General features: G+C 46.7%; 1 protein-coding gene across 1 annotated transcript; it reads right to left on the bottom strand.

Annotated features, from left to right (window-relative positions):
- Nucleotides 1-4,196: 4,196 nt before the first annotated feature.
- LOC119274956 (serine/threonine-protein phosphatase 7 long form homolog) lies at nt 4,197-8,236 on the bottom strand. The gene is made up of 6 exons (XM_037555720.1): nt 7,996-8,236; nt 6,757-7,424; nt 5,608-6,662; nt 5,206-5,500; nt 4,694-5,075; nt 4,197-4,525 (listed from the first exon to the last, which is right to left on the bottom strand). The coding sequence occupies exons 2-5, from the start codon at nt 7,417-7,419 to the stop codon at nt 4,704-4,706; spliced, it is 2,385 nt and encodes a 794-aa protein (XP_037411617.1). The 5' UTR covers nt 7,420-7,424; nt 7,996-8,236; the 3' UTR covers nt 4,197-4,525; nt 4,694-4,703.
- Nucleotides 8,237-14,224: the final 5,988 nt, after the last annotated feature.

Genomic DNA, 14,224 nt, shown 5'->3' with positions numbered 1-14,224 from the left:
CCATGGATTACAACCCACAAATTTTATGCTGGAATGTGAGAGGATTAAATAATCCAGCTAAGAGGAAAGTAGTTAGAGAGTTCATTGCCTCGTTGAGAGTCAACATGGTGTGTTTACAGGAGACCAAATTGGACACTGTGGATCAATTTTTAGTTTTGCAATGCATTGGGCCATCTCTTGATGGTTTTTCCTACTTGCCTGCGGTGGATACGTGTGGAGGTATCTTACTTGCCTGGGACTCCTCGTGCCTGACGGTGGATAACATACAGGTCGACACTAATTTCCTAACAGGCAAAGTGAGACAACTGGATGGTAACGAGTGGTGGATCTCAGTAGTGTATGCCCCCCAGGGAGATGAGCTTAAAACTCAATTCCTCAACGATCTTTGCGCCCGTAGACTGCTTTGCCCTGGCCCGTGGATGTGCCTCGGCGACTTTAATATGATCCTTCGTGGTTTAGAGAAGAGCAATCAGAACCTAAACAGAGCAATGATGACAAAATTTCAAAACTTTGTCGATGACCATGAGCTCAAGGAGCTATACATGCATGGGCACAGGTTCACTTGGTCGAACGAGAGAAACACTCCGACTTTAACCAAAATTGACAGATTGATGGTTTCGGTGGAGTGGGAGTTGGCTCACCCGGACTATCTCTTGCAAGCTCTATCCACCAGCGCGTCGGACCATGCACCACTTCATCTCTCTACGAGCAACATGCTTGGAGCTAAAAAGCGCTTTCGCTTTGAGCTCTATTGGACAAAGCTAGATGGATTTGAAGATGCCGTCAGAGAGGCTTGGGTTTGCAACAATGAGATCTTCGATCCGTTCAAAAGGCTGGATGCGCTGTTCAGGAACACGGCCTCCTATCTGCAAGCTTGGGGGCAGAAAAAGACCGGCAATATCAAAATGCTCATGAAAACTGCAAATTGGCTGATTGCGAAACTTGATAGAGCCCAGGAGATGAGAGATCTGTCTGATCTGGAAACGTGGCTGCGCAGAACTTTGAAGCTCTCCCTGCTTGGTCTAGCATCTCTCGAGCGAACCATAGACAGGCAAAGATCAAGGATCCGTTGGCTGAGAGACGGTGACGCCAACACCAAACTGTTCCAGGCCGTTGCTAATGGGAGACGAGCGAAGAATTTTATATCTTGCATCAAAAAAGGTGATGAAATCGTTACTGATCAAGCGTACAAAGAGGATGTCTTCTCCGAGGCCTTTGAAAACCTACTAGGAAAAGCTGATGCTCGGGTTAATGCGCTTGATTTGGAGTACCTCCAGATTCCTCGATGCAATCTCGGTGAGCTTGATCTCATGTTTACGGAAGAGGAAGTCTGGAAGGTGATCAAAGAGATCCCCGCAGAGAGAGCACCTAGCCTTGACGGTTTCATTGGGGCATTCTACCACACCGCTTGGCCGATCATCAAGGGAGACATTATGGTGGCTCTGATGAAGCTTTATGTGGGAGATGGCAGAGGTTTTGAGAAGCTAAACCGTGCGCATATTGTTCTGATCCCCAAAACCCCCGATGCTCTGGAGGTTGGCGACTACAGGCCGATTAGCCTGCCCCATAGCTTTGCCAAGCTTTTTGCCAAGCTGCTGGCAAACAGAGCGAGGCCCCGCATGTCTGAGATCGTGGACATCAATCAATCAGCTTTCATTAAGGGGAGGAACATCCATGACAACTACCTCCTCGTAAGGCAGCTAGCTCGGAAGCTCAATGCTAGAAAAGAGAAGGGGTTGTTTCTCAAGCTGGATATCTCAAAAGCCTTCGATTCTTTGTCGTGGCCATTCTTGCTGGAGAACCTTAGAGCAAAGGGCTTCGGCCAGAGGTGGATTTCCTGGATTTCGATCCTGCTCTGCTCGGCAAACACCAGAGTGTTAGTCAATGGAGTCCCGGCTCGGCGCTTTCGACATGCTAAGGGGCTAAGGCAAGGTGATCCGGTCTCACCGCTGCTGTTCGTGATCGCCATGGACTCCCTCACCTCCATTCTCAGAAAAGCAATCGAGCAAGGTGTCATTAGCTCTTTCAAAGGCGTCTCTGCTACTCAGCGCCTTTCTCTATATGCCGATGACCTGGCACTTTTCCTGAGGCCAACCACACAAAACCTGACGTTTGTCAAGGACACCTTTGACATATTTGGCAACGCTTCTGGTCTCAAAATCAACTACGGCAAATCCAACGCGACCCTAATCAGACACAACGAGAATGATCAGCAGAGAGTGGAGGAGATACTGCATTGCAAACTGGGAAACTTCCCATGTCGTTACCTCGGTCTCCAACTTGCTATCAACCAGCTAACTAGAGCGGACTGGCAGCCGCTTCTTGATCAAGTGAGGAAGTTCATTCCGGCCTGGCAAAGAGGACTCATTCAGAGGCCAGGGCGACTGATCTTTGTCAAAACCGTGATCGCCACGCGGCCCGTGCACCAACTCCTTGTGCTTGACCCTCCCGTGTGGGTTCTTGAGGAGATTAATAAGTGGATGCGTTCCTTCTTCTGGGCTGGCAAAGAGAAAAGCCATGGCGGTCAATGTCTTGTCGCGTGGGACGCGGTGTGCAAGCCAACAACCTTTGGAGGTTTGTGGTGTGAAGAATCTGGAGCTGCAAGCGTTGGCACTTCGTGTGCGTTGGGAATGGCTGAGAAGAACGGATCCGACTAGGCCATGACAAGGGCTGCATTTGATTGTTGACGAGCAAGCGCGAGAAGTTTTCAATAGCCTCGTCAGAATCAAGGTCGGGGAGGGATCTAGCGTCCTCTTCTGGAAGGACCGCTGGATTCATGGAGTGGCAATCGTTGACATCGCCCCTCTACTTCACGAGATGGTTAGCACGAGGAACAAGAACAGAAGAACGGTGAAGGATGCTCTCACTAACAATGCATGGACGCATGATGTGCAAGGCGAGCTGTCTTTCTTGGGACACATGCAAGTTTACTCCCTTTGCCAAGCCATCAACTCCGTGGAGAGGGACGTGGCGGAGCCCGACCAATTCACTTGGCCTTGCCACGAGTCCGGAAGATACAATGCCAGTGCCACATACAAGTGGCTTCACATGGGACAGATTAAAACCCCCACCGCTGAGAGCATTTGGAGAAGTTGGGCGCCGTTAAAATGCAAAATCTTCATGTGGCTTGCCTGCCAACACCGCCTCTGGACCTCTGATCGTCGGGCTCGACACGGCCTTCAGGACGCACCGTCGGCATGCTACACGTGTCTTCAAGATGAGGATAACCCTGATCACATACTCGCTCAATGTGGTTACGCGAGAGAGGTTTGGCTCACTTGTTTCAACGAGTGGAGGCTCAATACTCAAATCCCCGGCCCAGAGGCCACGTTCTTGCATTGGTGGCTTGAACAGAGGATGCAGTTCAAAGGCAAGCTGAGACGAGGATTCGACTCCATCATAATCTTAATTGCCTGGGCACTATGGAAACAACGCAACGCACGAGTCTTTAACAATGTTCCTAGGCAAAGATCGGTGGCTCAACTTAAAGATGAAATCCTTGATGAGATCGAGGATTGGAGGAAGGTTGAGCTTGGCGGAGTTGGTGCTTTAGATCCTTTTGTGAGAGATTAGTTTTAGCAGCTAGGGCGTAGGTGTTGAGTGGGTTCGCCCTACGACTTGTTTGCATCTCGTATGGGTTCTTGTACATATTTCTCTGCCTTCTATAAAAATACGGTATGCCGTTGGCATACTCTCGAAAAAAAAGCATGCACACCCCACATCTCTTATTGGTTGATATGTCAAGAAACAAGAAACGAGGTAGAATTTAATGCACCGCGCTATGTGTTTTGGGATTATTTGGTTTTCGTAAGATGACTTACACACCTAGACGGAGGGAGTAGACGCTTTCCCAAACTGTAACCATGGCTAAGGAGATACTACTACATGGATCAACATGCACAATTCAGCACAACAAATGGTTCCATGGACCAACACTGAAGCCTCATTCCCTAAAACAGCCATCGCCGCATACGATACAGAAACCAGAAAAACAGGGAACATCGGACCGAGGCCAGAACCGGTTTCCACCTATCTGGTTTTCCCCGGTCAAAGCGAAGCTGATCGCAGATCACATTCGCTGGAGAATCAAAATGTGGAGGAAACTCTTTGAAGGTGTGCCGAGGAAATCATCTGAGACGATTGCTCTGTCGATCTCTGCAACATGCGCTCCCGGGAGCATCAGGGACAACAAAGCCTGGGAGTAACCACCAGTCAGGTAGAATGAGTTCACTTCAAGTTTCAGTCCCACAAATGGGATGAATGAGCTATAGTTGTTCACCATATGGCTGTGCCAACGGAGGAGTTCATTGTAGACCATGGACATATAGACACGGGATCCATGCTACGACTGCCTACAAGAAAAAATAGAAAACGAGAACCATACTCCTCTCACTGCAGATTTGCGATCTCCATCGCTTCTACAGCAGCCAATGTTAAACTTGCCAGAGGCATGAACTTCTGGAGTCGCTAACCATCACGCCTTTTCTTCAGACCACGACCTTACATGACTGAAACACACAAAGCCCTGTAATTTTCAAACAACAGCAGTAAGCAGAGAAATAATGGTCCAAGAATCATTTGCGCGATGGTTCAACTAAAGCAGAGGCAGACCAAAGAGAACATGATAAAATAGAATGAAGTATGTCACGGCTGTCCAACAAGAGCGGCAAAACTGTAATTCTGAATCACTCACCAAGCAGGTTTCATCTTGGAGCTGGTCCACCCCTCCTCCTCTTGCTTGGTGACCTTGAATGGACCCTGCTGTTCACTTGTGTATGATCAACCTGGAATCGAGTCCGCTTCTCACGAACAGGGCCCGACTCATTCTCCTGATCAGGCACCATGGAGTTATTTAACTCATCCTCTGTGTCCCTCTGGCCCTCGGACCCCTGTTCAGCTGCAATAGTTGTTGAATCTGGAACCGCAGCAGCAATGTCGCAAAGTAATGACCCGCCAAGTTCCCCAACAAGTTCTACACACGTTCTAGTGACTCGCTCAATGAAAGCGCTACATTCGCCTCTGGAGCAGCCCTTTTGTGAAGCTGCCTCCTTCGCCAGAATAGTGAGTTTGTCGGTCTGGGATGAAACATGGAGGTGTCAGAAATATTCATGTGTATGCAGAAGAAGATGATCTGAATCTCTGCGCTTGATAACAATGTGTGCGTCATGAGAAAATTAAACACATCTTACAAGTAGAATATCGTACCACTGAGTGGATCAGATGAGCTCTGGGGGTGTACCGAAGCTTTGAAGCACGCAAAGAATCTTCATTGTCAGCTGTTGCAGTTCGCACGGATGCCCCATCCTGGTGGCCATTACTTATTCTTGGTGTGCAGAGGCGGATACGTGTCGACCGTCTGTACCACCGCAAATAATCCATGTAGTTGGCATGATCGTATGGTCGTTCTTCCATGACAACATGCTGCTCCTTTACTTCCCACATATCCACAAAAGACTTGTGCTTATCTGCCCAATCACTACGGACCTTTCCACGGCAACACCTGCAAAATCATCAGAAAACCTTATGGGTGGCTACTGGTACATAATTTCCAACTTCCTCGAATCGAAAACAATCATGCACAGACAACAGACATATCTTTGGACATACCAATGGAGTTCCACGCTGGTGTCCCGAAATGGTGGCGGGCATTCCTGATGGAGACCAAATTGACGCATCACTCTCTCCGGTGTGTAAACCTCCACCATAAAGAAAAAAACTAGAGGTGCTTGAGTTAGCCACAAATGAGAATCCTGGGTACATATAGGTGCAAGATGTAGTGTCTTCACGCGGTCGTCCCTATATGGGCTCCAAACAACCTGGTCATCTGTTAATAAGTCGAACTCATTTGTAAAGTGCTCGTAGCAACGTGCTGGAGCTGACCGATACGTGCACGCCCCCACAACCCATCTGAGACCAACTGTTGGTCTATCCCTGTCATCCTCTAGCTCATCGACGTTTGGGAATTTCGGCTTTAGCATATCTGGCCTGCCGATTGGGAAGCGCTCCCATGACCAGAACTGAAGGAGCAGAAGGCAACCAGTCAGATTACTTTGATCTGATTGCCTCCTGCAAGCATCACACATTGCCCTGTAGAGATATGCCAGAGTAGCAGAACCCCAACTGTATGAACCAATGTTCTCAAGATCAGCTATCAGCGGAAAGGGATATACGGTGTACCTATCACCAGAGGCATCAGGAAACAATAGACCACCAACCAGGCTAAGGATGTATGCCCTTGCATGCTGCTTTACGGTCTCCTCGTCGGCGTCTTCAGGGCACTTATTAAACTCGGCTCTGACCCATGCAACCCTCAACCCAGGACGGGACTTATCAGAAGGAGGTGTCTTCCCAAGGTAACGCTGGTACAATTCAATGTAGGACTCTGTTTTGTTTACAATGACAGCATGTCCAGAGATAGGTAGCCCAAGAATCATCGCAACATCCTGTAGTGTGATTGTAATCTCACCACAAGGCATGTGAAAAGTGTGTGTCTCAGGTCTCCACCTATCAACTAGTGCAGAGACGAGTGCACGATCAATGGAGGGCAGTCCAGCCCTGCAAATGTTCGCCAACCCCATCAACCCAGCTGGCCTAAGGTAACGTTCGTACCGCTTGTCAAACCGAAGAGGCTCACGGTTACGAGGATTGAGCTCACTTAGATGCTGTGCCAAATCAAGGAAACAGAAATCAGTGGACTATCACTATACCAGATTTATTTGCATATAATGATATTGATACAGGTTGTCATTGATGTACCTGGCCTGCTGCTAAAGCATGAGCACGATGAACCTCGTCATACAGCCCAATTAAAAGATAGCTAGTTGTATCAACTGTCCCTGAAGCTCCACACTGGTACTGACCAGGCTGAACCTCTTCACCTGCAAACCGCCCACCAATGCCAGCACGGGCCCTGGTGCTCCTTGTTTTTCGTAGTCGTGGATGAACGGTAGGTGCATTGACTGTCACCATCAAAGGAGTAAAAAGAGGAGCACCCTGTTCTGGATCTGGTGGTGGGGAATTCTGGCACTGCGCATCCGGTGGTTCACTGTCCAGCAATGCAGGCTCTGGGGAAACCGACTCTGCAGATGGACGCTCCTCTGCCTGAACATAAACCTCCAGGCAATTCCAGTCGGTGCCATTGAAAACTGCTTTGACATAGTTACTCCAGGACATATCGTCGTCGATAGGCACCATGATGAAGTGCCGATGAGCGCCACCGCCAACATTCGTCCTCCCCTGTGCACGGAGGTCGTGCATTGTAGGTTCCAGCCCGAGCTTCTTGTACACAGCATCAATTAGCTCACTGTATGTGGGTGCTGCCTTGAACCATATACCCTGCTCGGAGAGGTCCCCGAATTCCACCCCATTTGGACCCTTCACCAGCTCCCCGCCGCTGTAAATTCGCACAAATTTGTCCATTGCCCCTGCCAAACATGAATGCACTCATTTCAAAGAGTGCCCAAATTTACAATACAAACGTTATAGACCAAGAAATGTGATTCATGAGCACGTCAGTACTCATTCCGGCAAATCATGGAGCACCAAATTGGACAACACCAAAAGGAAGTTCGTTCCCCCAATTGAGGTGCCAAGCTAAGTACAGGAGTCACCATTGATTAGAACCACTCCAAGGGTAATAAAGGAAAGAAACTAGGATTAGTATTAGAATCGAAGGAACTAGTATTCTTGGCCCCAATCACATAGGCGCCGTTCGTCTCAAGTTCCCCGCTGCTGAAAACCCTAGCTAAGCTTTCCCCCCACCCCCCACTTCACTCCCACTGCTAAGCTATACCACTGGTGCCGAACACAACAGCCTAGCTTTGTTCTCGCTGCTCGCAGAGGCCGCACCAGCATCCAAAGTGAAATCGGAAGAACTCGTAATCGAAAATCGCCCCCCAAATCTCCGGCGAGTACAGCTCGCGCGAGAGGGCTAGGGTGGCTCCAGGGCGGGTGACGGACGAGCGCGCCTGGCCGGGAGGGAGGGGCGGAGCTTACCGAAAAGGCGCGGGAGGGTTCCGCGGCGGCGCCGACGTCGCCGGGGACGGTGGCGGCGAGTAGGTGGGAGCTCGCGTCAAGCGTTTATCACTGCTGCGGTTTTGGTCTCCAACGCTGGAGAGTTCAGCGTCTACAAAGGAAATGACACAGCTCTTCCGGACATACAAAAAAATGGAGAAATTTCAGAAGTTGCGTCTAGATGAATGAATAGAAATAATAGAGTTAGGGCGTCTCCTCAAAATGGACAGCGCAAACGTCCGTGGTTGTGTTTGCAAACATGAATACGAAAGCCGGTGGTCCAACTTTATATACCTCAAATGTTCACTCTATCAACTTTAAAATAGCTTGTGAGCTACAATCCTCCCGTCAAATAACTGATCAATTGTGTATGGTGGCATTTAATTGGTGAAGCGGACGTCCGGACTACCGCAAACATTTCCTAACTTTACTTCCGGTTTGTGGGAATCGGACATGTGAACATGTCCGCGGACAAATACAAATCCGTGTTGGATGGTAAACTACGTCCAGACAGCTCTACCCAAACGTATGCAGGTGTTTTGAAGGTCAGTATTGAAGATGCCCTTATAAATTGAACTTATAAACCTGTAAGACATAGTCGGGACAACCAAACACTCAAGACAAGACCACACCGACTCGGATGCAGTTATGTCAATACATGTCCTTGCTCTAAATCCTCTATAACACTAAGCTACCTAGTTTTTAAGGCCTCACAATCAATTGAGGTCTCCAATTGCAATTGGGTCGACCGATTTTGACCGAATCAATAATTTCTTAATGCTCTCTCATTTAATTATTTTATACTATACACTATGCTCCCTATTTTTTAAGGTTTCACTATTAATTAAGGTCTTTAATTAAGAATTGGGTCACCCAATTTTGATCGGGTCAACAATTTTTCAAGAAGCTCTCCCATTTAATTATTTTAATTCACTATATTCCCTAATTTTGAAGCTCTTTCATTCGTTTGAGGTATTCAATTTTGGATTTGGTTTATGATGTTGATTGGGTCAATGATTTTATAAATCAATTAGCAGCAACCGACCTATAAAAACATATCAACTCCGTGCACCCTTCTATCACCTAGAAAAAAGAAGCGCCACAATCTGATACTATAGCACCAATATAGTACATTGATACGTCCATTTTGCATCATGCTTTTATATCAATATTTATTGCATTATGGGTTGTTATTACACATTATGTTTCAATACTTATGGCTACTCTCTCTTATTTTACAAGGTTTACTATGAAGAGGGGGAATGCCGGCAGCTAGAATTCTGGCTGGAAAAGGAGCAAATATTGGAAACCAATTCTGCACAGCTCCAAAAATCCTGAAACTCCACGGAAGTCATTTTTGGAATTAATAAGAATTACTGAGCGAAGAAAACACCAGATGGGGCCCACACCCTGGCCAGGAGGGTGTGGGCGCGCCCACCCCTACTGTGCGCGCCCCTTGTCTCCTGGGCCCCCTGGTGGCCCTCCGGTGCCCATCTTCTGCTATATGAAGGCCTTTACCCTGGAAAAAATCATAAGCAAGATCACGAGACGAAACTCCGCCGCCACGAGGCGGAACCTTGACGGAACCAATCTAGGGCTCCGGCGGAGCTACTCTGCCGGGGAAACTTCCCTCTGGGAGGGGGAAATCTGAAGGAAATATGCCCTAGAGGCAATAATAAAGTTATTATTTATTTCCTCATATCGTGATAAATTTTTATTATTCATGCTAGAATTGTATTAACCGGAAACATGATACATGTGTGAATACATAGACAAACATAACGTCACTAGTATGCCTCTACTTGACTAGCTCATTAATCAAAGATGGTTATGTTTCCTAACCATAGACATGTGTTGTCATTTGATTAACGGGATCACATCATTAGGAGAATGATGTGATTGACATGACCCATTCCGTTAGCCTAGCACTTGATCGTTTAGTATGTTGCTATTGCTTTCTTCATGACTTATACATGTTCATGTAACTATGAGAATATGCAACTCCCGTTTACCGAAGGAACACTTTGGATGCTACCAAACGTCACAACGTAACTGGGTGATTATAAAGGAGTACTACAGGTGTCTCCAAAGGTACATGTTGGGTTGGCGTATTTCGAGATTAGGTTTTGTCACTCCGATTGTCGGAGAGGTATCTCTGGGCCCTCTCGGTAATGCACATCACTATAAGCCTTGCAAGCAATGTAGCTAATAAGTTAGTTACGGAATGATGCATTACGTAACGAGTAAAGAGACTTGCCAGTAACGAGATTGAACTAAGTATTGGATAACGACGTCGAATCTCGGGTAAGTAACATTACCGATGACAAAGGGAACAACGTATGTTGTTATGCGGTTTGACCGATAAAGATCTTCGTAGAATATGTGGGGGCTAATATGGGCATCCAGGTCCCGCTATTGGTTATTGACCGGAAACGTGTCTCGGTCATGTCTACATAGTTCTCGAACCCGTAGGGTCCGCACGCTTAACGTTTCGTTGACGATATAGTATTATATGAGTTATGCATGTTGGTAACCGAATGTTGTTCGGAGTCCCGGATGAGATCATGGGCATGACGAGGAACTCCGGAATGGTCCGGAGATAAAGTTTGATATATGGGATAATAGTGTTTGATCTCCGGAAGGGTTCCGGAATTCACCGGAAGGGGTTCCGGATGTTTCCCGAAATGTTTGGGTACGAGAACACGTTATTTGGGCCAAAGGGGAAAGCCCACAAGATTTTTGGAAAGCGCAAAAGGAAGTTTTGCAAAGTCCAGGGGCCAGACGCCAGGGTCCCTGGCGTCTGGGTCCAGACGCCGGGAACCCTGGCGTCTGGCCCTGGAGTCCGAGAAGGACTCTTGCCTTTCGGGTGAAACCGACTTTGTGGAGGCTTTTACTCCAAGTTTCGACCCCAAGGCTCAACATATAAATAGAGGGGCAGGGCTAGCACCAAAGACACATCAAGAAACACCAAGCCGTGTGCCGGCAACCCTGTCCCCTCTAGTTTATCCTCCGTCATAGTTTCCGTAGTGCTTAGGCGAAGCCCTGCGGAGATTGTTCTTCACCAACACCGTCATCACGCCGTCGTGCTGCCGGTACTCATCTACTACTTCGCCCGTCTTGCTGGATCGAGAAGGCGAGGACGTCATCGAGCTGAACGTGTGCAGAACTCGGAGGTGCCGTGCGTTCGGTACTTGGATCGGTCGGATCGTGAAGACGTACGACTACATCAACCGCATTGATAAACGCTTCCTCTTTGCGATCTTCAAGGGTATGAAGATACACTCCCCCTCTCGTTACTATACATCACCATGATCTTGCGTGTGCGTAGGAAATTTTTTTAAATTACTACGTTCCCCAACAGTGGCATCAGAGCCTAGGTTTTATGCGTTGATGTTATATGCACGAGTAGAACACAAGTGAGTTGTGGGCGATACAAGTCATACTGCTTACCAGCATGTCATACTTTGGTTCGGCGGTATTGTGAGATGAAGCGGCCTGGACCAACATTACGCGTACGCTTACGCGAGACTGGTTTCACCGTTACGAGCACTCGTGCTTAAAGGTGGCTGGCGGGTGTCTGTCTCTCTCACTTTAGCTGAATCGAGTGTGGCTACGCCCGGTCCTTGCGAAGGTTAAAACATCACTAACTTGACGAACTATCATTGTGGTTTTTGATGCGTAGGTAAGAACGGTTCTTGCTAAGCCCGTAGCAGCCACGTAAAATTTGCAACAACAAAGTAGAGGACGTCTAACTTGTTTTTGCAGGGCATGTTGTGATGTGATATGGTCAAGACGTGATGAGATATAAGTTGTTGTATGAGATGATTATGTTTTGTTGAAGTTATCGGCAACTGGCAGGAGCCATATGGTTGTCGCTTTATTGTATGAAATGCAAACGCCCTGTAATTGCTTTACTTTATCACTAAGCGGTAGCGATAGTCATAGAAGCAATAGATAGCGTAACGACAACGATGCTACGATGGAGATCAAGGTGTCGCGCCGGTGACGATGGTGATCATGACGGTGCTTCGAAGATGGAGATCACAAGCACAAGATGATGATGGCCATATCATATCACTTATATTGATTGCATGTGATGTTTATCCTTTATGCATCTTATCTTGCTTTGATTGACGGTAGCATTTTAAGATGATCTCTCAACTAATTATCAAGAAGTGTTATCCTTGAGTATGCACCGTTGCGAAAGTTCTTCGTGCTGAGACACCACGTGATGATCGGGTGTGATAGGTTCTACGTTCAAATACAACGGGTGCAAAACAGTTGCACACGCGGAATACTCAGGTTATACTTGACGAGCCTAGCATATACAGATATGGCCTCGGAACACGGAGAACTAAACGTCGAGCGTGAATCATATAGTAGATATGATCAACATAGTGATGTTCACCATTGAAACTACTCCATCTCACGTGATGATCGGACATGGTTTAGTTGATTTGGATCACGTGATCACTTAGATGACTAGAGAGATGTCTATCTAAGTGGGAGTTCTTAAGTAATATGATTAATTGAACTTAAATTTATCATGAACTTAGTACCTGATAGTATTTTGCTTGTCTATGTTTGTTTGTAGATAGATGGCTCGTGCTGTTGTTCCGTTGAATTTTAATGCGTTCCTTGAGAAAGCAAAGTTGAAAGATGATGGTAGCAATTACACGGACTGGGTCCGTAACCTGAGGATTATCCTCATTGCTGCACAGAAAAGTTACGTCCTGGAAGCACCACTGGATGCCAGGCCTGCTGCTGATGCAACTGACGACATTAAGAACGTCTGGCAGAGCAAAGCTGATGACTACTCAATAGTTCAGTGTACCATGCTTTACGGCTTAGAACCGGGTCTTCAACGACGTTTTGAACGTCATGGAGCATATGAGATGTTCCAGGAGTTGAAGTTAATATTTCAAGCAAATGCCCGGATTGAGAGATATGAAGTCTCCAATAAGTTCTATAGCTGCAAGATGGAGGAGAATAGTTCTGTCAGTGAACACATACTCAAAATGTCTGGGTATAATAATCACTTGATTCAACTGGGAGTTAATCTTCCTGATGATAGTGTCATTGACAGAATTCTTCAATCACTGCCACCAAGCTACAAGAGCTTCGTGATGAACTATAATATGCAAGGGATGAACAAGACTATTCCCGAGCTCTTCGCAATGCTAAAAGCTGCGGAGGTAGAAATCAAGAAGGAGCATCAAGTGTTGATGGTTAACAAGACCACCAGTTTCAAGAAAAAGGGCAAAGGGAAGAAGAAGGGGAACTTCAAAAAGAACGGCAAGCAAGTTGCTGCTCAAGAGAAGAAACCCAAGTCTGGACCTAAGCCTGAAACTGAGTGCTTCTACTGCAAGCAGACTGTACACTGGAAGCAGAACTGCCCCAAGTATTTGGCGGATAAGAAGGATGGCAAAGTGAACAAAGGTATATGTGATATACATGTTATTGATGTGTACCTTACTAATGCTCGCAGTAGCACCTGGGTATTTGATACTGGTTCTGTTGCTAATATTTGCAACTCGAAACAGGGACTACGGATTAAGCGAAGATTGGCTAAGGACGAGGTGACGATGCGCGTAGGAAATGGTTCCAAAGTCGATGTGATCGCGGTCGGCACGCTACCTCTACATCTACCATCGGGATTAGTTTTAGACCTAAATAATTGTTATTTGGTGCCAGCGTTGAGCATGAACATTATATCTGGATCTTGTTTGATGCGAGACGGTTATTCATTTAAATCAGAGAATAATGGTTGTTCTATTTATATGAGTAATATCTTTTATGGTCATGCACCCTTGAAGAGTGGTCTATTTTTATTGAATCTCGATAGTAGTGATACACATATTCATAGTGTTGAAACCAAAAGATGCAGAGTTGATAACATAGTGCAACTTATTTGTGGCACTGCCGTTTAGGTCATATCGGTGTAAAGCGCATGAAGAAACTCCATACTGATGGGCTTTTGGAATCACTTGATTATGAATCACTTGGTACTTGCGAACCGTGCCTTATGGGCAAGATGACTAAAACGCCGTTCTCCGGAACTATGGAGCGAGCAACTGATTTATTGGAAATCATACATACTGATGTATGTGGTCCAATGAATGTTGAGGCTCGCGGCGGGTATCGTTATTTTCTCACCTTCACAGATGATTTGAGCAGATATGGGTATATCTACTTAATGAAACACAAGTCT

Source organism: Triticum dicoccoides, chromosome 3B, assembly GCF_002162155.2.
Source record: "Triticum dicoccoides isolate Atlit2015 ecotype Zavitan chromosome 3B, WEW_v2.0, whole genome shotgun sequence".
In the NCBI taxonomy this organism is placed as follows: Eukaryota; Viridiplantae; Streptophyta; class Magnoliopsida; order Poales; family Poaceae; genus Triticum; species Triticum dicoccoides.
The sequence above is the reverse complement of the archived record's forward strand: the minus strand, read 5'-3'. Positions and strand labels throughout refer to the sequence as shown.